The 24,965-nt window shown below is 32.9% G+C and overlaps 1 protein-coding gene and 1 pseudogene across 1 annotated transcript in view; one reads left to right on the top strand and one right to left on the bottom strand.

Moving 5' to 3' along the window:
* LOC145263182 (uncharacterized) overlaps positions 1–24,965 on the bottom strand; it is a 248,616-nt gene that overhangs the window by 1,897 nt on the left and 221,754 nt on the right. Inside the window, exons 6-10 of the mRNA XM_080120235.1 lie at positions 13,838–13,952; positions 11,628–11,676; positions 5,274–5,372; positions 3,442–3,522; positions 1–380 (exon numbers count right to left, since the gene is read on the bottom strand). The exon at positions 1–380 is cut by the window's left edge and continues 1,897 nt beyond it. Of these exons, the coding sequence (XP_079976361.1) occupies positions 1–380; positions 3,442–3,522; positions 5,274–5,372; positions 11,628–11,676; positions 13,838–13,952 (724 nt within the window). The remainder of the gene's footprint in view (positions 381–3,441; positions 3,523–5,273; positions 5,373–11,627; positions 11,677–13,837; positions 13,953–24,965) is intronic.
* On the top strand, positions 4,529–4,646 carry LOC145263333 (5S ribosomal RNA; annotated as a pseudogene).

Raw genomic sequence — 24,965 nt, forward strand, 5'->3', positions numbered from 1 at the left:
TGTTTTTCTTGCGACAAAGAGTTTACTGGAGTCGGTTTCGGTGTGGGAGGCGGAACGGGACGTGAAACTGGAGTGGTTGTTGACGGTGAGGCATGTGATGCAGCGGGGCTTTCTGTTGCCGCTGGCACTGACGGACCAGGTGTGAGCGGCTCCTCGGCGGATGTGACAGTTGACTCTGGTTTTGGAGATGGGCTTATTGATGTTGACTTTTCTACTTTCTGTATTTTTGCTCCCTGTTCTTTTGCCTCTGCCTTCCCAGCAGCCTGTGACGAACTTCCGGTCACTGAAACGGTTTTTGTGGCCACTTCTTCATCATTACTGATTTTTCTCTTTCTGACTGGATCACAATAGACTGTGTAATATAAGCGGAGAGGCCCTTTCTGGAAAGAAAAAAAAAAATTAATTATTAATCGCTAGAAAAATGTTTATCTTTATTTTTTCCCTATATGGGTACGCTTTTTTTTTTAATTTATTTTTTGAAAATATTCTTGAATATTTTTTTTGTCTTTTAATTATTAAATAAATAATCAATCCGTGCAATAGGGTTACCCGGCGTTGCTCGTCTTAAAGATAAAAATGGTAATGTGAAAATGACGCAGTCTGCTATTATTCCGAATTACGTGCCTTCTCACAAGAAAAGAGTTAGACACTAGAATGGAATAACCCAACTCTCCATTTGGATTATTCCATTTTTCATTGCTTTGGATCTTAGGGTTGTGCCTCCGTATTTATTCATTGAACCTAACAACGCCATGAAATACCCTTTTTTAAACTTTTCTGTCAAGATTTTAGTTTTCCAATCCAAATTACAATCCTATAAGTATACTGCATAATCACGTTGACTCATCGGTTCTCGCCAGATCACAGAAGTTACGCAACCATGAGCCTGGGCAGTACCAGATGGGCGACCATTTGGAAAGGCAAGGCGTTGTATGTACCGTGCCGCGTCGTAGAAATTTTCAGATTGGAATCTGGGGGTGCGTTTTACTCACGGGGGGGGGGGAGGAAGAAGATGCCCCCCCCCCTGAAAATTGTTGAAAATCAACGATAAACTACTGTCTTTACTTGTCTTCCCGAAATAACCATGGCTCTACAATTTGGAGAGCCGTAGTCGCAACGCTGTTAAAAACATTGTTTTGCTAAAAGAAAAAAAAAAAATTTCCTCGGATGAGATGAGCTATTTATTGAAAATTCATGGATTAAGGAAAACACTTTAAATTTCTGTATTGTTTGTCGAATAATAAATTTGTCATGAATTTTTTTAATTTACTGAATTTAATTCCAAATTTTCATTTATATATATTCCTCGCACTTGTATATTGAGCTTTATTTTATCTGATTGAGATTGTCTTAAAATATTTGTACTACTATTTATATGGGCTTTAATTTTTTCAGTTTTATTTATGCATCAATCTGAAAATAATTAAAAATTTCAGGGATATATATATATATATATATATATATGTATATATATATACTAGCAAAAGTACCCGTCGTTGACTGGGTTCAAAAACAGCCTACACAAAATGGACTCTGATTTATGAAAGTATGATAGGTTATGAAAAGGAAGACCTGTAAAGAGATAGCTTCGAATTTGAAGGTATCAAAACCAAAGCAAACTATGATGAAAGTAAAAATAAAATAGATAAACACCATAATTTATTATACCATACCTGTTCACACTGAAACACTTATCACAAGATTATGTGGATCTATATTAAAACACCTTGTTAAACTTTGTGACATATTTCCATTCTATGGAGGTCAGGCGCGAACGAACACCCCATAATTTTATTATACCATATTTCTTCAAACTGAAACATAATTATCAAAGTATACTTACGCAGATAGATAGGAAAAGTATTTATTAAAGTTTGTACCTATTTCCATTCCATGGAGGCCAGGCGCGAACGCAGACCCCACAATTTTATTATACCATCTCTATTTAAGTTAAAACCTACTTATCAAAGTATTCTTATGTACATCTTTATCAAAAACGCTTGTAAACGTTTTTTTTTTTAATTTTTTAATTTTTTATTTCCATACTTTGGAGGCCAGGTGCGAACGCAGACCCCACAATTTTAATGAACCACCGTTCTGCCAGATCAAACATACCCATTCCTGTGTCTCGATAATCTTTTATAATTATATGCAATCAGATTTTAAAACACACACACACACAAACACACACACATCCAGCTTATATATATATATATATATATATATATATATATATATATATATATATATTAGTGGTGGTACGATTCTGATATTTTCCCGATTCCGATACAGTTACCGATTCCGTACTAAATTCCCGATTCCGGTAAGTTACCGATTACGATTTCGATTCTTTATAAATCTCTAAATATTTAACTATAAAAGTGTTATTTCGTCCCGATTACGTAAAAAAATACATCTTAAATCTGCCTATATTTTCTCAAATGTAAAAACGGGTTTGTATTACTGTACACATAGATTCGAAAAAGTTGTCAAAAAAAAACAAATATATAACAAATAAATATTATCAAAGGCAAGATAAGTTACTTTTCTCCTAAACTCGATACATTTTTTGTGTTTTTATTCAATGTAACATGTTTATTCAGCTCGAAGAACATGCAGTGTTTACCGATGTATTGGAAAATTCAAAATGACGCCCGACACTCTCTTTAACATTGTAAGTTTGGGAAAGGGTGTTATAAATAATAAACTAGACAAAATACTATTAAAAAACAAATATATGTCAAGTTATGTCACGGTAACATATATTGAGCGAATTTCTAACAGTATTTTGTCTAGTTTATTATTTATAACATCTTTTCCTGAACTTACCGTGTTAAAGAGAGAGTCAGACGCCATTTTGAATTTTCCAATACATAGGTAAACACTGCATGTTCTTCGAGTTGAATAAACATGATACATTGAATAAAAACACGAAAAATATATCCAGTTTGGTAGAAAAGTAACTTATCGTACTTTTGATAACATTTATTTGTTATATATTTGTTTTGTGACAACTTTTTCGAATCTATGTGTACAGCAATACAAACCCGTAAAAACATATTTGTGAGGGGGTGATCTAGAGATTTTAGTCTTACTGGAAGTTTAAATCAATAAATATTTATTATTTTATTATTGCTACAAGCAGTGGAAAATGTTTCTTAAACAAACAAAAAATAAAAATAATTCAAGGAATCGGTTTTGGCATCGGAAAATAGGCTCAATTTTTTTCGAAGCCGATACTGATTACCGTTACCCGAAAAGCTCCGATTTTTCCAATTCCCGATTCCGATTCATCGTCCCAGCACTAATATAAATATATATATATATATATATATATATATATATATATATATATATATATGTGTGTGTGTGTGTGTGTGTGTGTGTTTTCCGGGGGGGGGGTAATACAAGGAGAGGTGTATTATGGTAAAAAATACTGACCCTTTTCCATCGATAAATGTATGCAATGTCCATTAACGTGTAACAATCATCCAATGGTTCGTCTGTGTGAAAAATATCGATCTGGAAAATAAGACGAAAATCGAACAATATAGCATGGAAACTGCATTTTGGATTTTAAGAATATAATATTACGTGCAATAATAATAATAATAATAATAATAATAATAATAATAATAATAATATCAGATTGACAAGAAAGTTCTCGCGATTTTTAAATTTTAAATTCCGATGAACATATCTCGGCTCAAACAAAAATTTATTGATCGAAATAAGAACCATCAGAATCAACACACGTTTGCCAACGCAAAACAAGTGTATTTATGCCAGTAACGTAAAAATCTTGCGTTCTGCTGGCGATGAAGTCCCTGAAGGCATTTTTGATATCGCCAAGGTTTGGGCAGCACTTCTAACGCAGATAGTTGTCGAGCTGGTTAAAAAACGGTGAGAGTATAGGGGGATGAGGCTGAGTTTCCCAGCTAAATTCGTTCAACTTCTGCAGCGTTGTTAAGCAACGTGCGGTCGGGTATTGTCGTAGAGGAGAATTGGGCTTTTTCTGTTGACTAATGCTGGGTGTTGTTGTCGAAGTTTCTGATGCATTTCATCCATTTATTGACAGTACTTTTCCGTCGTGATGGTTTTACAGACCACAAAACAGCCAGCATGACCTTCTTTTAATGCAAATCTGGTTTCGGGAAGTGTCGTGGAGCAATTTCCATGAAAAACAGTGAAACTATTATCATTGTAGAAAAGCAACACCCTCACTTACAAAGAACTTAGTAAACACTTACGATGTCTTTTTGATCCCTAACTTGACCGTTTATTAACATCTACTCGTGCTGCACATCTGTATTAACTTATATGAACGTGCTTTATTGTGATTAATTGCAAAACGAACGGCTCTTTTCATGAGTATCCAATTCATATGGTAAAAAGTGTTGGGGGTATTTTATTTAATTTATTTTATGGGTGTATTTAGAGGTGTATTTTATTTCATTTATTTATAAAGTGTATTTAGAGAGGTATTTTATTTCAATTTATTTAAAGAACATTTCGAGGTGTACTTTTTTAATACGGCATAATCCTGTTGACACACCGGTTTCCATTAGATCACCGAAGTTAAGCAAAGTTGAGCCTGGCCAGTACTAAAATGGGTGACCATTTGAGAATTCCAAGCGCTGTACGTTCTCTCCTCTTATATCGGCATTGGTTGCAGTTGTCCTGGACTTCTTCCAACTAGACTCAAACAGTGCCGATACAAGAGAGGTGTCGTTGTAGATTATGCAACCCTTGCTTACGCTACCCTTACATGGTGTATCCATTGTCTTTCGAGGCTGAACAGAGTTATCAACTTTAATTCATTATTAAAGGATATTTATTTAAAGGAATATTTGGATCTAATATATTGTAATGGTATTTGGAGAGGAATTTTATTTAAGTTATATTTCAGGGTCATTCAACTTTATTTACAAGTATATTTGAAGAGGTATTTTACTTAATTTATTATTAAGCGGTATTTAAACGGGTATTATATTTAATTTATTTTAAAGGGAATTTGAAGGGGTATTTTATCTAATTAATTTTTAAGAATTTTTTCGATAGGTATTTTATTTGATTTATATTTTAAGGGTTATTTGAAGGGGTATTTTATTTAATTTATGTTGAAGTGTATTTGAGAATTACTTTATTTTTAAAGGTGACTCAGAGGGGTATTTTAATTAATTCATATTTAATTTGTCTCTTAAATTAATTTTTGTTTCATTTAGATCATTAAAACAAAAACAAAAAAAACTATGAAAACAATTTAAAAATACCTGGTATTCTTCGGGGAGGGTATATTTTGTTCGGATAAATCTTTTGACGAGAGTGACTGTAAAAGCTCCAGGACAAGACAGGTACCGTCGGTCAACAGGCTGGAATGAGGCAAACAAAGGATTTAGATTAAACAGCAATTAATAATAATAATAATAATAATAATAATAATAATAATAATAATAATAATAATAATAATAATAATAAAAATAATAATAATAATAATAAAAATAATAATAATAATAATAATAAATAATAATAATAATAATAATAATAATAAAAATAATAATAATAAAAATAATAATAATAAAAATAATAATAATAATAATAATAAAAATAATAATAATAATAATAATCATAATAATAATAATAATAATAATAATAATAATAATAATAATAATAATAAAAATAATAATAATAATAATAATAATAATAATAATAAAAATAATAATAATAATAATAATAATAATAATAATAATAATAATAATAATAATAATAATAACTAGCGGGACCTGTGGAAACTCCACAGGGGACTCATTCCTATGTAATATATTGATGTTGACATTTTGTATATGCTCAGTGTAAATGGTGACGCTCTTATACCATTGTAGCTTTTTTGTTAAAACTGCAAAAGTATTTATGTAAGCTAGCAAGGACGCCCGATAAAGCCCGGTCGTAAAGTACGCTTAAATATCATATTTTAATTCTTGCAGATTTTGTATATATTATTATATCAATTTTTATATGTTATAAAGTTGCGATTTCAAAAATAAAAAATATTCCATATGACTTGGGTGCATTAGCTTGAATCGAAACCGAAATAAAAACTTATGAAAAAAATATTTGTATATATATATATATATATATATATATATATATATATATATATATATATATATATATATATATATATAACTTGAGTTCTTTCAGCCATAATCGAAACTGAAACCAAAACTTATGAAGAATGCTTGGTAAAATTATTTATGACAAGAAATAGAAAAACATAACAATTAAACGACCCGGGTGTAAGCGTGATGCACAAAAGAACACACACGCTATCGTATTAATATATAGATAATAATAATAATAATAATAATAATAATAATAATAATAATAATAATAAGCTTAAAAGGAATACAAGAGACGGCATGACAATATTGTGATAAAGGCACATTGGGATATACGCAAGGGAAGAGGATAAAAAAATATGAGCATATTCCGGAAGGCATTGTGGAGTGATAATATGGAATAATTGTGAGATAGGAATATCCAATGTGATAATATGATTGAAGCAAGAAGATTTAGTTTTGTTGAAAATAGAGGAACACAACGCAATAAGCATTGAGATCAGTGCCAGCTGATTTGAAAGAATTGAAGGTCGAAAAATATCAAGACTTGAAAAGGGAGATTTAAAAAGAATTGCGGAAGTTGAAGGAAGAAGTACTTATTGTGATGGGAGCTCTGGGGAGTATAACAAAAGGATTTGACAAGCGGATTTAGAACATTACGATCCATTGCAATGTGGGAGTACTTCAAAAGAATACGTTGTTAGGAATCGCCAGAGTCTTGCGGCAAATTTTGAAAGACTGAGAAAATATTTTCATTTTTTTATGATCCGCCTATCAGTATAAAATCGACAATACCAACAGCCAGACACAAAATGTGAATAAGGGTCAAGGAGGATGGAAGGACCGAGCACTGACCAGACCTCCGCTGGACAAATGTGAAATGAACTGGGACCTTAGGGAGGCTTATTGCCACTCAAATTCACGTGGAGACCAATGGTCGCTGCTAGCGAGAAATCAATGGTAAGCGGCTGTTGCGATAATGCAAATTCATTTGCAAATATCATGAGGTGGAGAGTACTGGAAAATTGGGGTGACTTGTTGTCACTCAGCTTCCAGGGAACACGACAAGTTGTTTTCAAGGAGAGGTCCTTTATGACCTGCGTGAAAACTCCTTGTGAGCCAATAATTATGGGGCATGGATATACAAACAGATAAACCAAGCAAGAAGACCGGATGTCATAATAGTTAATAAGAAAGAAAAGTCTTGCCATATCGTAAACTTCGCCATTTCAGCAAACCACAAACTAATGATCAAGGATACAGAGAAATAGCAAATACACGGAACTGATTAGAGATTTCAAGGGGATATGGAAGATGAAGAAAGTCAAGACAACACCAATAATAGTAGGAGCACTAGGAACAATCCGGAAAAAAACTTGAGAAAAGAATGAGAGAGATTTGAATTCGAGGCAAAGCTGAGAAAATACACCGGATAACAATAATGGAAACGGCATGAGACTTGGTCTTCGGGCCAAGATCAAAGTGTAGTATCTGTTCCGGCAGATACTGCAAGCAAAGACCATATGTGGGGGCGACCCCACAGATAAGACCTTGGTCAATGTAGGGGCAACCCTTCATACCAATTGTCACTATCATGCTCCCCTACTCCCCGGGGAGTTGGTCCCCATTTCCCCTTCACTCCTCACATTAAAAATCGGCCTTGTGCCTAATTTGCTCTGTGGGGGAGCAAATAAATACCATCTGTTCCGGCAGATACTGCAAGCTATGACTAGCTATGACTAGCAAAGACCAGATGTGGGGGCAACCCCACATGCCTGACCTTTAACCAGCTCCCATTTCCCACCTCTCGGGAGCTGGTCCCCTTTTCCCCTTTCCCCTCCCTTCACTCCTCACATTAAAAATTGGCCTTGTGCCTAATTTGCTCGGTGGGGGAGCAAATAAATACCATCTGTTCCGGCAGATGCTGCACTTAAGATAATTTGTACCAGTCAATGGAGGGGAAACCCTTTATACTGGGGCAATTATTATTTTTGGTAACCAGAGTGCCCCCTTTTTGCCTACTTTTAGGGGAGCTGGTTTTTACCTCACATTAAAAACGGCCTTGTGCCTAATTTGCTCAGTGGGGGAGCAAATAAACACCATCTGTTCTGGCAGATACTGCAAGCAAAGACCATATGTGGGAGCAATCCCACATATAAGACCTTGGTCAATGTAGGGGCAACCCTTCATACCAATTGTCACTATCCAGCTCCCCTACTCCCCGGGGAGTTGGTCCCCATTTCCCTTTCACTCCTCACTTAAAAAATCGGCCTTGTGCCTAATTTGCTCAGTGGGGGAGCAAATAAATACATCAAAGTGTAGTATCTGTTCCGGCAGATACTGCAAGCTATGACTAGCAAAGACCAGATGTGGGGGCAACCCCACATGCCTGACCTTTAACCAGCTCCCATTTCCCACCTCTCGGGAGCTGGTCCCCTTTTTCCCTTCCCCCTCCCTTCACTCCTCACATTAAAAATCGGCCTTGTGCCTAATTTGCTCGGTGGGGGAGCAAATAAATACCATCTGTTCCGGCAGATACTGCAAGCTATGACTAGCTATGACTAGCAAAGACCAGATGTGGGGGCAACCCCATATGCCTGACCTTTAACCAGCTCCCATTTCCTACCTCTCGGGAGCTGGTCCCCTTTTTTCCCTTTCCCCTCCCTTCACTCCTCACATTAAAAATCGGCCTTGTGCCTAATTTGCTCAGTGGGGGAGCAAGTAAATACCATCTGTTCCGGCAGATACTGCAAGCAAAGACCCTATGTGGGGGCGACCCCATAGATAAGACCTTGGTTAATGTAGGGGCAACCCTTCATACCAGTTGTCACTATCCAGCTCCTCTACTCCCCGGGGAGTTGGTCCCCATTTCCCCTTCACTCCTCACATTAAAAATCGGCCTTGTGCCTAATTTGCTCGGTGAGGGAGCAAGTAAATACCGGGCCAAGATCAAAGTGTAGTATCTGTTCTTCGGATGCTGCACTTCAATTTTTTGTTCTCTGTCAGTGGAGAAGAAATCCTTCACGACTGAGACAATTTTTATTTTTGTTCATTTTCTCCACATTAAAAAAAAACGACCAAAGTGTCTAACTCTGTCCCGTGGGGAAACATTGTAAATAGGAACAATAATGAAAACTGCTCAAATGTTAAGGAAAAGCCATTGAATGTGGAGACTAATACACAGGAGTCGCGACATATAGAAACTGCTACAAAAGTAAAGCGCAAAGAAATGCCATAAGGAATCATGAAAACTGAAATTGTATGATTGTAAATCACCCCATTCCCCATATAATGTTGGCTTATAGCCAAACCACATCAAATAACCGAGAAGGGTTAAGTAGGTTGGAAGGACCGAAGAGAGAGGGAGAGGGAGGGGGAGAGAGAGAGAGAGAGAGGGAGAGAGAGAGAGAGAGAGAGAGAGAGAGAGAGAGAGAGAGAGAGAGAGAGAGAGAAAACACACTAACCAGACCTTCGCTTGATGAGTCCGAAGAGGACTGGAAAATTGAGGTAAACAAAAGTGATCGCTACTAACAAGAAATCAATAGTAAACGGCTGTTGCGACAACACAAACTAATTTGCAAACGTTATCGAAAGAAGTGGTGAGTACGAAGGGAATTCTTTGATAACCTTTGTGACTACTCCTCGTGAGTAAATAAAGAAAACTAACTAGTCACCTTATCTTAAAGAATAATAAGAATAAAAAACGTTGTACTGTCGGCATCGACTGTCACCACACAAAAATTCATGAAGGGTCAAGAAGGCTGGAAAGACCTAAGAAAAAGTATTAACCACACCTTCACTGGGTGAGTGCGAAGAGGACTAGGACCTCAGGGAGGTTAATTGGTACTCAAATCACACACACACACACACACACACACACACACACACACACACACATGTATTGTTTTTTTTTTAATATAATTATCCACGCATCGCAAACAAAGCAAATAAAAACAAATTAACATCTATATATGTATATATATATTGAATATTTAGGGTGATTTTAAAGTAACTTCCTATTTTAAAATAGATAAAATTTCTTTTTTAAAAATGATTTCTGCAATTAATGAAAAAAATAAAATGCATGGATTTTTATTTAAAATTTAATCTAGGCGACTTCCTTAGCCACCAGCTTTTCAAGCATATTAAATAAACGGTTAAGCTTAATGCTATTTCGTCAACTTTTTTTTAATGCAAAAATGTAAAGGCATCACCACTTATCAAGGCCAAGTGGTGATGCCTATGTAAAAAAAAAATACTAATGTTATTCAATATATGTAATCAATAATATGTAATCAAAATCAATAATATGTAATCAAAATCAATAATATGTAATCAAAAGCTAAATCTAACACAAAGTTCATAGTCTTCATTTTCTTAACAGAATACGGTTATGAATTCTATACTTAATACCACGTCCAAAAATATGGTAGACAGTATATAAGCACAAGACTACAACACATAGTTCAAAGGAAACACTGTATTCAATCAGGATCAGAGACGCGTCACTGCGAGGAGCCACAGTTTTGTAACGGCCTTTGTGTTTCTGTCTAATTCGCGCATGCGCGTAAGAGCACACAGCAAAAGTGGAACTGTGAATATCACAGCTCCACGAATTTTTTTTTCTTACATAAGTTTGGAGATTTCTACGGACATTAAGCTTAAGGATTTTTAAATGTACGCGTAAAAATGAAAAAAAAATTAAAAAAAAACCTAATGTATTTTTTTAAATATATATATATAATAATGATATTACTGAGATTTTTACATATATTAGTTCTCTGCACGTTTTATAATCCATATATAAGTAGAGGCACTCTGCAACCGCATTATATGCATAAAAACAAAATAACAAGAGTCATATATATTATATATATTATATATATATTATATATATTATATATATGTATAATATATATTATATATTATATATTATATATATTATATATATTATATAATATATATTATATATATAATATAATATATATTGTATATATAATATATATAGTATAATATATATTATATATATTATATATATATAGTATAATATATATCATATATATTATATATATAATATATATAATATAATACATATTATATAATATAATATATATTATATATATTATATATATTATATTATATATATATTATATATATTATATATTATATATATATATTATATATTATATGTTATATATATTATATATATTATATATATATTATATATATTATATATATAATATACATTATATATATTATATATATAATATATATAATATATAAATTATATATATATATATTATATATTATATTATATATGTATTATTATATATATTATATATATTATTATATTATATATATATATATAATATAATTACAACCGTTCTAGAAACATACAGGACCTATTTATGTAAATTTTATCAGATTTTATTTTATTAACATAAAGAAAAGGGAAGTATTGTTATGTATGACGACTCAATATATGCAATTCAAAATCACTAAACTTACCTTTCGCGTGTTCGAGCATGGATCGAATCCGATATCCGGAGGCCGGCCACTGTAAAGATAAATAAATCCATCGATTATAACATATAATACTTCAGAGATCAGTAATGCATTCAATCTCGCGGGTCGGATTGTATTATAAATACGCATCGCGTGTCAAACGAATGTCATTGATAAAAAAGTAAGGAAAATTACCTATGCAGATCTTTGGCAACCCAAATGTTTAAAACCATGATTAAAATAAACATTGTAAAATCAGAAAATCAAAAGAAAATCTAAAATTTAATTAAAAACGCTTAACAAACGGTAGTTTTCCTCAAGGAATGTCAAAATACTTGAAAGTGAAAAAAAATCAACCGAAGTGAAATGGATGATATTATGACTTGTATATTTGAAACTGTTATTGAAAATTGTACCACAAACGAACCGCACACACACACACACACACACACACACACACACACACACACACACACACACACACACACAAAACAAAAACAAACACGAAACACATATACACATACGTACGAATAAAAATATTTGCAAGCATATACAGTTACGTACGTATACATGCTGTAACATTCATGAGGCATAAAATAGAAAGCTGACTGAAAAAATTGTGCTTTTGATGCCATCCCCGCCAGTCGGTCGGTTGGTCAGTCGGTCGGTTGGTCAGTCGGTCGGTTGGTCAGTCGGTCGGTCAAATTAGTTCTCAGTTTGTATTCTTATTTTTTATATTTTATGCAAAAATGGACATAATTGAGTTTTGACTGTGTTTTTACCGCGATATTATTTTACCGCTATATTATTCAAATTCTACTTGAATTCGAAAGCCATGTCCCTCATGTTTAAAATAGTTATTGCTAGGCTCGTAGGCCCGCCAAAATACCTTCACGGGCCGAATTCGACCCGTGGGCCGTAAGTTGCCGACCTTTGCTATTATGTATACTTGGTGTCTGTCTGTAATAAAAAATCAGAATATTATTTAAATTATTATTTTTGTAAATACCACCTTAAGTAACGCCGGTTAATATTAATGCATACCTAACCCTAACCCTGACCCCCCAAAAAGGTTTGAGATTCATGACTAAGCATGCATTCAGCAACAAACGTAAGCCGGCTTCTGAAAGGAACGACTTTTACATGACACTGTCTATGACGTCACGCAATAGCCACGCCTTTTCAATTCGGCTCCTCCCAATATTCACCTTGTTTCACATCGTTCAGGTTTTGTGACGACATTAAGAGTGCACGGTGACAACCAAAACAAAAACAAAACAAACAAAGAAAGTTCAATGATGTTTAGTAGAATTAGATAGGGTTCTACTTGATCCGGATCCAACTTTCAGATAGGCTCCAGACACGGAGCACCTAAGCGGCCCTTATTAGTATTCTACGTTTATTTTTTTTTATATTTTATGCAGATATGGATGTAATTAGGCTTTGATCGTGTTTTTCTTTTTTTGCGATCATGTTATTCGAATTCTGCTTGGTGGATCAGAGAGGGACACCTTGTTGAATTCGAACGCCCCGTCTCTCATGTTAAAAAATAGTCATTTGTAGGCTCGGGAGACAGTCAAAATACCTTCCTAATTTCATGATTTGTTAATTTTGCTTGTCTTTGAAAGACTTCTAGATTCTAAATCAGAAAACGTCAGCGAGCGGATTAAAAACAAACCCAAAATAAAAGAGAATTTGCACATTTATAAACAAAAGATTTAAAAAAGTGCTCGAGGAATAAATATATAATGAAATATTTTACCAAACGCAAAAATCGTTACTTTTCTACCTACCGACTAAGTGTTTAGTGTTTTAACTTATTTTAAAGCGATTTTTTTTGTCGAAACGCAAGTTCGAACTAGAACAAGGTGACAGACATGAAGGTCAATAAAACAAAATGCTGATAGAAATCAACCTAATAAATGTTATATGTCAGTATTTTGTTTTATTTTAGAGTTTTGTGCGATTATTGACTCTAATAATGTCCGCAACCTTTTTGTCGTTCTGACTTAATAACTGGTCACTACTCGTGTTTCAAACTAAGTAAACGCTTTAAAAAAAGTTAAAACACCAAAGAAACTTATCCAGGTAGGTAGAAGAGTAAATTACATTTAATTTGGTAAAATTTATTCGTTGTATATTTGTTTCTTTATTACTTTTCGATTTGTTGTCTAAACCAATAAATGCTCGAGAATTTATTTCGTGAGACTTACTTTGGAGAAAGTTCCAGGGTTAAACTGATGATTTCATCACCCGAATAGATTACTCTTTCAGGCACTTCTTCGCCACGTCCTTCTGTATCGGCTGGAACGGCATGGTTTTCAACTTCTGCGGACAAGAAAGGAAAAAGAATATCAATATCATAAATACTAGGAACATTAGACGGATCGACACATTTTTACCTCATACTTACACTTCGCTCTTGTACTGGCCAACTTGTACAAAATATTTTCTTTTTTTTTGGGGGGGGGGAGGCACAGTATTTGACATGGCCAAAAAAATATGTACGTATATAAAAACACAAACACACACACACACAAACGCACACAAAAAATACACACAGACACACAAACAAACAAAAACATACACACACACCAAAACAAACTCACACAAAAGACACGCAAAAACACACTAAAGCATACACACAAAAACACACACTAACACACAAAATACACACACACACAATTTTATGTATCTATTGTTAGTGTTTACTTCAACAGTGCTCAATACGTGATTAGAGCTATATAGTAAGTTTTGAATATTTATATGGCAATATTATATGACAGTACTTTCGTGTTTCATCTTTGTGAGGATTCGTCGGACTACACACGTACACACACACACACACACACACACACACACACATATATATATATAACACACACACACACACACATATATATGTGTGTGTGTGTGTGCTCTGTTAGTATATATTGACAAACATCAAGCTTCTGATTTTTAAAATTTGTATGAATAAAGGAAATAAAATATGCACAAAGGCGATTGAAAGAACTAAATATAAGACGTACATATGGTCCACTATTTGTAGGTTCAATAATAGATTCAGTAATCAACTATCTTTATTTAGGGTAGCTTGCTTTTATTGTGACAGGAAATCAACTACTCTGCCAAAGTGGTAAGTTACGTAGAAGAAACACGAATTAAATGTTCCTTATTAGGCAACGCAAAGAAATATAAACCTAATAAATCAAAGAGATGCAACATTTGCATTCTAGAATAATATCACATAATAGGATCTAATTATAACCTACTAAACAAAATACAGGAAGTGGTCCAAAATTGTTTATCCAGAGCTAGATGCCTTCAATAAGTTTCTAGACTCTTTTGTTCAGGCTTTTAAAATTGTCCTAGACCCTTGAAAATCCAGTATGTTATTGCTATACATCTTATGTGATGACTGATCAATTTTTATGATTTCAGGTGCAAATGAACAGCTACAACAGAAATTGGAATGCATTCTACTAAAGCCTGATTGTCACAGCTGGTGAACTTTAAAAAATGCAATCTAGACGTGAGGACACTTTAGAAGAATGAAATGCAATAAAATTCTGTTTTAAACTAGGGAAATATGCCACAGAAAAATATGGAATGCTTCAGGCTGCTGTTGGACCATCTTGCATGAATCAAGCATCAATTTTTGAGTTCCGTAAAAATTTCAAGGAAGACAGGGAGTCTGTGATAGATAATATGAGGTGTGTGACTGGTAAGAAAGTCAGAACACCAGAGTTGATTGACCAAATAAAGTATTTAATGGATAAACACCGTCGTACGTCTACAGAGACAATAAGTGCACAGTTTGCTGTCAGTGTGGGAACTGTACACACAATTATTCGTGAGGAACTGAAGATGCGGAAAATTTGCGCGAAGTTTGCCACAAGGGTGCCCAGAGAAGATAAAAAAGAAAGACAGCAGGAAGATGGTTGAGCAAATCAATTCAGTTTTCTAGAATCCAGATCTTGCACTCTGTGACCTTTGATTATTCGCAAAACTCAAGGAAAACCTTAGAGGCTGTGGTTATGAGATAATTGAGGAGATGAAAGAGACTGCGACGAGGGTCATTAAAACGCTCACACAAGAGGACTTTCATGAGACTTTCCAGAATGCGTTTAAACGGTACATCAGGTACATTGCAACCGGAAGAGATCACTTCAAAGACTTTCATGTGCGTACTAGCAATACAAGTTTCCATACGAAAAAGTTTGAAAACTTATTAAAGACACCTTGTAAGTTCACAAACATTACGGAGCCCCCTCTTCGTGGGTTAAACACCTAAACCTTATCCCTGAGTGGCTTCCAGGCCTTGATAAGTGGTGACCACCGTGTAAAAAAAAATGAGATGCATAGCTATTGGAGTGTTCCATTAATTTTCTTGATTTCTCATACTTAGTAAAGAAATTAAGAACATTATATGTCATCATTCTAATTGACTAATTACATATGTTATACTATATCTTTTTTTGTGGTCTCTTTGTCTTATCGTATTTCGGGACAAAAAATCCTCTGGTCTGGTGGAGTATCTAGCTTAGTTCTGTTACTAGAGGTAAATCCACTTGGAGAAAGTATACCATTCATTGCAATAGTAAGTTTGAGGAAATATTATTTTTGGTTCGAATATTATGCTATTTTGAATATTTAGTCAGAATTTACTTGTAGGTGAAAATATCCTCAATTTTACCTGACAGGCCTTTCTACTACAGAGAGATCTTAGGAACTGAAGGACAGTGTCAAATATGCATTCAAATACTCTTTTGGTGGCTTGAAGGCGTGCAAAATTTCTCCTGATGCCCAGGGGAAATTCGAATTATCTCCTGATAACTACTAGCATTTAAATTATCTCCTAGTGTCTACTAAGTAATCAAATGTTCACTTCTCTTTAAGACAGGAAGAGAGAATTTGAATACAAATTCTGTCCTCATGTCTACTAAGTATTCAAATTCTCTACTCATGTCTACTAAGTAATCAAATTCTCTCCTCATGTCTACTAAGTAATCAAATTCTGTCCTCATGTATACTAAGTAATCAAATTCTGTCCTCATGTCTACTAAGTAATCAAATTCTCTCCTCATATCTACTAAGTAATCAAATTCTGTCCTCATGTCTACTAAGTAATCAAATTCTGTCCTCATGTCCACTAAGTAATCAAATTCTCTACTCATGTCTACTAAGTAATCAAATTCTCTACTCATGTCTACTAAGTATTCAAATACTCTCCTCATGTCTACTAAGTATTCAAATTCTCTCTTTGTGTCCAGTAGGCATTCAAACTCTCTCCTAATGCGTAGAAAACATTAAAATTTTGCCTTCTGTGCACGAACACTACGTATGTATGTGTGAATGGTATTATATGTGTACCTGCGCCAGGGCGTAGTAAGTGAAACTGCTTTTTAAGTATAAAAAAAAAACTTTTGTCCTCAAATCTTGTATTATGACGTCACGAGAGACCTGCAGCCTGAATCATTCCCGTGACAGGACGTTAGTCTCTCGCCTGCTATGTTCCCAGTTTGCGAAGTGTTTAATTTTCTCGCTATTTTTATTTCCTGTTTAAGTGTTTGCTTACAATTGTGTTAATCGTAGATGTAAGCATGCCTTAAACCATCGAGTAGTCAATAGGGCATCTCTATCGATCTGTCAGCTTATCTGTAATGCATAAGTTTGCAATGGCGCTCGCGTTAAATGCGCAAATTAAATGAACGTATCTTTTAAACTTGTTTACCTTTCGTTTTATTTTTTCTTCTTTTTTTTGTCTTCTAATAAATTTTGATTTAATCCGCTTTCACGCATTAAACACCAACGATTACAGATTAGGTTTTCGTCCGCTACAGGGGTTGGTGTGTTGGAAGCTAGGATTAAGAGGGTAGTAGTGACAGGTGTTGCAAATAAAGGACGTAGGGGTGCTAAAGAAGGTACGACATTGACAGTTTCATTGTTCGTGCAAAAGGCAGCTCTTTAAGAGGTTCGAGCTCAGGCTTTTTTCAAACACGCGTCGGGATGGTCCATAAGCTAGTCTCACAGAAACGGATTATTTGCTTGAAACGAATGACTGATCTGACATTAAGCAGGAAATTGACATGTAAATGGACTATACCCAAATACCAGGGTTTGACTGGAAATACCTTTATTTTTCGTCTTTTCTTCTCTCTCTTTCGGAATAAGTATTTTTAGACAAGCACACCCACCACACACCCACAGATATATGTATATATATATATATATATATATATATATATATATATATATATATATATATATATATATATATATATAAACATTATAAGGAGCCTGTGCAAATCTATCAACATTTCAACATGTCGACTCATTGATTAATCCGCGTAGACGCCTTACAATGTTTATACAGTTTAATTTATAAGTTTTACTCACGTATTGAGCACTTTTGAAAAAATATTGTTAACCCCCCCACATATATATATATATATATATATATATATATATATATATATATATATATATATATATATATATACATATATATATATACAGCACAATAACGTTGACACACCGGTTCTCGCCAGATCACCGAAGTTAAACAAAGTTGAGCCTTGCCAGTACCAGATGGGTGACCATTTGGGAAAGCGAGGCGCTGTATATACTGAGGCGTAGAACTTTCCTTTGACTATATACATATATATATATATATATATATATATATATATATATATATATATATATATATATATATAGTCGAGTCGTAGAAATTTCCGGGTTGGTACCTGGAGCCGCATTAATTCACTGGGAGAGATGCATCCGCAGTTTTCGTTAAGACATGCATCTAGGAGAAGGAAACTGATGTAAAAACCTGCGGTCTACTGTATACTCTGTCATGTGGCAGTCATTTAGCAATGTTAAGGTTAGCAGGAATACCAAAATGAGTGGATGGTTCTTCACTAAGCCTTCACCACTATAAACAAATCGTCTCTGTGCATTTGTGAGCAATTTCATTGTTGTGGCGCAAGCTTATATGTAGAAATCGACGGAAGAGTCCATCACACACACACACACACACACACACACACACACACACACACACACACACACACACACACACACACATATATATGTATGTGTGTATATATATATTGGAAAAAAGTATTCCAGCAATAAATAAGAGCGTATTATTTATGTGTTATTTACAGAAAGTTTAAAGGAGATAATTCATCGGTACTGTCGGTCTCAAACCTGATAATTAGAGAACGTTTTAGATAGCTCTATTCAGCCGATCCCCATCATATATATATATATATATATATATATATATATATATATATATATATATATAATACTTTAGAATAGTGTAATGCAATACATTTACTGGTATGGAAATCCAGTGCCTGTTGGTTTTACAAAATATTATTGGCTGTAATATTTTATAATGACAATCCCAGCTAAATAAAAAATTCCTCAATATACCAGATAGAACAAATAAATCATAATTCAGTCATTTAAATTCTATGACGTGAAATGGCTAAATTGCAAATCTAGAATCTTTATTATTTGTAAGACAAAGAATACAGTTTTCTATGTTTATTACATTTAACAAATTATAAACCATTATAATATTTGCTAATATTTTCTCCTCTAAAGAGATAAGTCGGCATCAAAAATTTACAGATTAAGGAGATATACTTTTGGAATTGTATTCTTTGTCTTGCATTTAATAAAGATTCTAGATTTGAAATTTAACCATCTCACTTCATAGAATATAAATTATTAATTTATGAAATATATATATATATATATATATACTATATATATATATATACTATATATATACTATATATATACTATATATATATATATATATATATATATATATATATATATATATATATATATATATATACTTCATAAATTAGTAATTTATATTCTATGAAGTGAGATGGTTAAATTTCAAATCTAGAATCTTTATTAAATGCAAGACAAATTGAAATTCTCGTGTGCAGGGCGTTTGCTCAGTTGGTAGAGTAGTTGCCTTGCATGCAAGAGGCTCGGGTTTCGAATCCTGAGTTCGGATGTGTCTAACTGATGAGCCCAAATGAGGGCGAAACTCGGGTCTTGGACTTCCGGTTCTTTGACTGTCATGGCTCTTGTGGGCTGCGACGTTTTTGGCTGTGGAATTTATTATATATATATATATATATATATATATATATATATATATATATATATATATATAAGTGTAGTATCTCTTCTGCAGATGCTGCACTTAAGATAATTTGTACCAGTCAATGGAGGGGAAACTCTCTATACTGGGACAATTATTATTTCTGGTAACCAGAGTGCCCCCTTTTTTGCTTACTTTTAGGGGAGCTGGTTTTTACCCCACATTAAAAACGGAATTGTGCCTAATTTGCTTTGGTGGGGAAGCAAATAAATACAATATATATATATATATATATATATATATATATATATATATATATATATATATATATATAAAGAGCAAATAGTTAAAAAAAACACGTTAAAAACACTTTGAAAAAGAGTTAAAAACATATTTAATCTGAAAAGGAAACACTTAATAAGTGGATAGTCCTTAATCCGCGGAGTTTCGAAGAAATACTTTCCTTCTCATCAGAGGGTAGGAATTAGCAAAATGCGGGATCGGATTTTCCATAGAAAAGTATTAGATGAAACTGCAAGTAAGTCAAAGATCTTACTTGATAACAAAAAGTGAAGTAGAGGGAATATGGTGAAGAAAAAGGTGATTTCACGTGAATGGATAGTCTAGTGAAAGGTAAAGTATCCAATGACGGTAAAATCCAAAAAAGTAAATCCAAGAAAGTTAATAAAATCTCCATATGCCCAAGTAAAATCCAAGGAAATCGCATAATTGGAAGATGGTCCAAAATAATCCAAAATGCCGAAATCCGTGATATAATTCACAAATATGTACAAGGAAAAGGGGGAAATTTCCAATAATATAAATAAAAGGAAAATAAGATATGCGTTTGACACGGCTGCCGAGACAAAGTATCAGGATTAAGATTACTTTATGAATATAAATTCTTTAATATTTATAATATACTTTAGTTTTACCATCTTGGATCATTTTGGTAAATTTAATTGTAATTTTTATTTTATTATATATATATATATATATATATATATATATATATATATATATATATATATATATATATATATATAGGTAACAATATTTAATTATATTTGACTATATTATAGTTTTAAGAAAGTGTGTTAAACCCTTTTTAGATAATTAAGAATAAGCGATCAACTGTAACATACCGATGTCAGACGTTGAATACTCCCTCATTGTTTATGCCCAATGATTTGGGATTAAAAGATACTCATATCCTCTCACTTCTACCGCTCCAGAAGATATCTCACTACTGATGCAATTCTCTATCTATATAAAAGCCAAGTACGTCCAAGGATGGAATACTGTTGCCATATCTGGGCAGCAGCTGCTAAAAACAGCCTATCCTGCCTTGACAGAGTACAAAATAGACTTCGTGGCTTAGTGGGGGATGCCCTTTTCTCTACCCTGCAACCTCTCTCCCACAGAAGAGACGCTGCGAGCCTATCCTTGTTTTATCGTTATTTCCATGGCAGGTGCTCGTCTGAACTCCAATCTCTGGTCCCCCCACGCCAATCTTTCACGAAAAACACCCGTCTAGCTGAATCCACTGTGAAAAATTTCCCCCACTCTATATCTGTGCCTAAATCAAAACGCGGATTCCATGAACAAAGCTTCTTTCTTAGAACTGCACGCCTGTGGAACTCTGTTCCGTCTGCCTGCTTCCCACCGGACTACAACTTGGATGCCTTCAAGTCCAATGTTAACAAATTCCTAATGAACCGCCCCCTTAAGTAAACACTTCATCAAATCTCCACACTAACGTAATGTACTTGCAATAACCCTTATCCCTGAGTGGCTTCCGGGCCTTGATAAGTGGTGAAAAAAAACTTTCCGTGTTAATTTCTGATAGCATATACGTTGAACACCAGTCTACGAAATCAAGGATAGTTTTGTGATTGGGTTTAAATCCCGAAACTGGCAGTAATTATCCTGTCATACACTGAAAAACGTAAGTAAAAAACACACACACATATACATTATATAAACCATTCTATCTATATAGTATATACATATATATGTATGCATATATATATATATATATATATATGTATGTATTTATACATATATATATATATATGTATTTATATATATGTATGTATTCATATATATATATATATATACATCTGCATTTATATATATGTATATGTATTTTTATATATACATATCTATATATATGTATATATATTTATATATATACATGTATATATATATGTACTATATATATGTATGCATATATATGTATTTATTTTTTATATGTATGCACATATATATATGCATTTATATATATGTATTTATATAAATATACGTATTTATACATATGTATTCATATATATATATTTACATATATATGTATTTTTATATGTATGTATTTATAGATGTATACATATATATATATATTTATATACATATATATAGCATTTATATATATATGTATCTCTATATACATATATTTATATACATATGAATTTATATATATATACGTATTTATATATCTATGTATGTTTAGGAATATATATATATATATATATATATATATATATATATATATATTAGTATATTTGGGCAGCATTTTTTCTTTTATGCACGTTTCATTAAATAGCACAGACAACTCTTGCTTGTTTTTCTTGTAATCCTGCTTTTCTCTTTGTCGGATCATTTTCCGAACATTTTTTAAAGTGAATAAAAAATTTCCAATAATCGCGAACGTTTTCGACCTACATTGATCATCCTCAGGCGAGTTGTAAAAAGAAAAAATAAATGAAATCGAAAAAGGAAAATAGCGAGATAAAATGAAAAGACGATTAAAAGACGATTAAAATTATTTTTTTATAAAGCATTTTGGTTTAAACATTGTTATAAAGCATTTTATTATACTACATCGTTATAAAACATTACTATAAAACTTTTTTATAAAACTTTTTTAAAAAGCATCGTTATAAAACATTATTATAAAATCATGTCTGAAATTGTATTTTTTACGGCATACATTTGGCGTGCAAATTATATTTTTTACGGCAGACATTTACGTGTAAATTTAAACTTATTTTTTTTATAAAGCATTTTAATAAAACATTGTTATAAAACATTATGAATCATCCTTATAAAGCATTATTATAAAATTATACCGAAATTTGTTAGAATTATATTAATGCGTGAAAATTGTAAATTATTTTGGAATTAGGTCTTTTTTTTTGCTAACACCTATACAAGAACTGCTCACAGAATGTTATTACATGGAAATTGACTTTTGCAAAATATGAGTGTTAAAAATATCACGAGTTTTTCACGTGTAAAGAATGAAAATAAAGAAGAAAGAAGGAAAATAAAAAGAAGTAAAAGAGAAGGAAAAAGAAGAAGAGGTAAATAAAAAGAAAGAGTATGAGAAGAAGGAGAAACAGAATGAGAACGAAAGAAGAAGAAAAAGGAAAAAAGAAAAAAGAAGAAAAACAAGAAGCAGATGAAAAAAGAAAAAGAAAAGAAGAGGTAGATAAATATATATATTAGAAGAAAGAGAAGAAAAAAGAAAGAGAAAAAAAGAAGAAAGAGAAAAAAGAAGAAAGAGAGCGAAGAAATAGAAGAAAAAAGAAGAGAAAAAAGAAGAAAGAGAGCGAAAGAAGAAAAAAAAAGAAAAAAAAGAAAAGAATGAAAATTTTAATTAAATAATGTGTAGAATTAGTTTTTAAACATTTCAAACATTGTTAAAAATTACTATACCCCAACTAAGTTCGAACTCGGCTCCTACCGGTTATTTATTGATTAGGTCACGGTGACATATAAGTGTCATAGAATGTAGAAAATACTAATTACATATGAATATAATTCCGTCTTCCAACGTCCATATTTGGAAATAAGGTCACCTTTGATTTAGTATGATTTTTACCGTCGTTCTAAACTATATAAAAAAATAGAGCAAATCTCGTTCTCCATTACGTTCGCTTAGTCGCCTCTTAACACAGATGACAACACGTGTTAATGCGTTGCTTTGATTTTTTTCTATTTTACTCCCCCGACAAAAGGAGGGTGGACCTGTAAATTCACCCTTGTCCGTTCGTCCGTTCATCTCTCCGCATTTACGCCTTGGAATTTTTTTATATTTTGCACGAATATGATATGAGTAAAAAAAAGTAGCAGAACGGATTTTCCGGGAAAACTCCGGTTGCCCCTACCTAGGGGTCCGTTACGGGTTAAAATAGCTAAAATTGACACTTTTGTGCTTATTAACAAAAAATTGATGCCTTGGATTTATATACAACTTTCTGGAAAAGTGGTAACTAACTGATTTATATATAATTTTGTTTGTTTGCACTTCAGGATAACTCTTGGGTGTGCCCCAGGGACTCTTTTAGGACTAATAAAAACACTCCATTTTTGGGACTATTTTACCATATTCGTCCAAAATTTACTGTGTATATCTATTTAGCAGTAATGTTGAACTAAAATTCAAATATGTTAAGCCTTGGGGACATTTGTGGCTAAATGGGGGAGGGGGCAAATGATGGACTTGGTTATTTCTTTTTTAGCATGGTGTAGAACTCAAATGTACATTTGTTAAGGCCTAAAACTGCACCGTTTGTTCATTTTCACCAGGATTTGACGTCCCCTGGGGACTTTTGGGGCTAAATGGCCGAAGGGGGGGGGGGCTGAACTTGGTCATTTTTATGACTCGCCCACTTGTTGCTTCACTTGTTTTAAAAATCAAATCATTTCAATTGATAATGTTATTACGTACTTACCTGTCATGTCGAAATTAGTATACATTCCAAACATTACGAAAAATAATTCAATAGAAAAATCTGTGCTTATTCAGATTGGCACTTATGGCGGCATTTAAAATTAAAGAACATACAGAAAAGTATTATCATGTACGTACCAGTCCCGGGGAAAGGATGAAAAATTAAAAAAAATCACGTAATTTGATCAAGTAGTTTTGTTTTTTTTTATTCAAGAAAATGAAATGTTACTGTTTTGATGAGGGTGAAGAAAAACTGAAATTCCACGAATTGTGGATAAGGGTAGAAAACCCTAATACACGTGGAAACTGTAAAAACAATCACTGATTACCTCCCCTTATTATGTTCTCTAGAGAAATATAGTCTCGTTTGTTACTTATTGGTAAAAAAACGGAAAATTTGTTTTTCGTAAAAAAAAAAAAAAAAAAAAAAAAAAAAATACTTGAACAATTTTTGTGATTTTTGGAATAC

The sequence above is a fragment of the Euprymna scolopes genome, chromosome 38 (genome assembly GCF_053919585.1).
Source record: "Euprymna scolopes isolate OS-2025 chromosome 38, ASM5391958v1, whole genome shotgun sequence".
Classification (NCBI taxonomy): Eukaryota; Metazoa; Mollusca; class Cephalopoda; order Sepiida; family Sepiolidae; genus Euprymna; species Euprymna scolopes.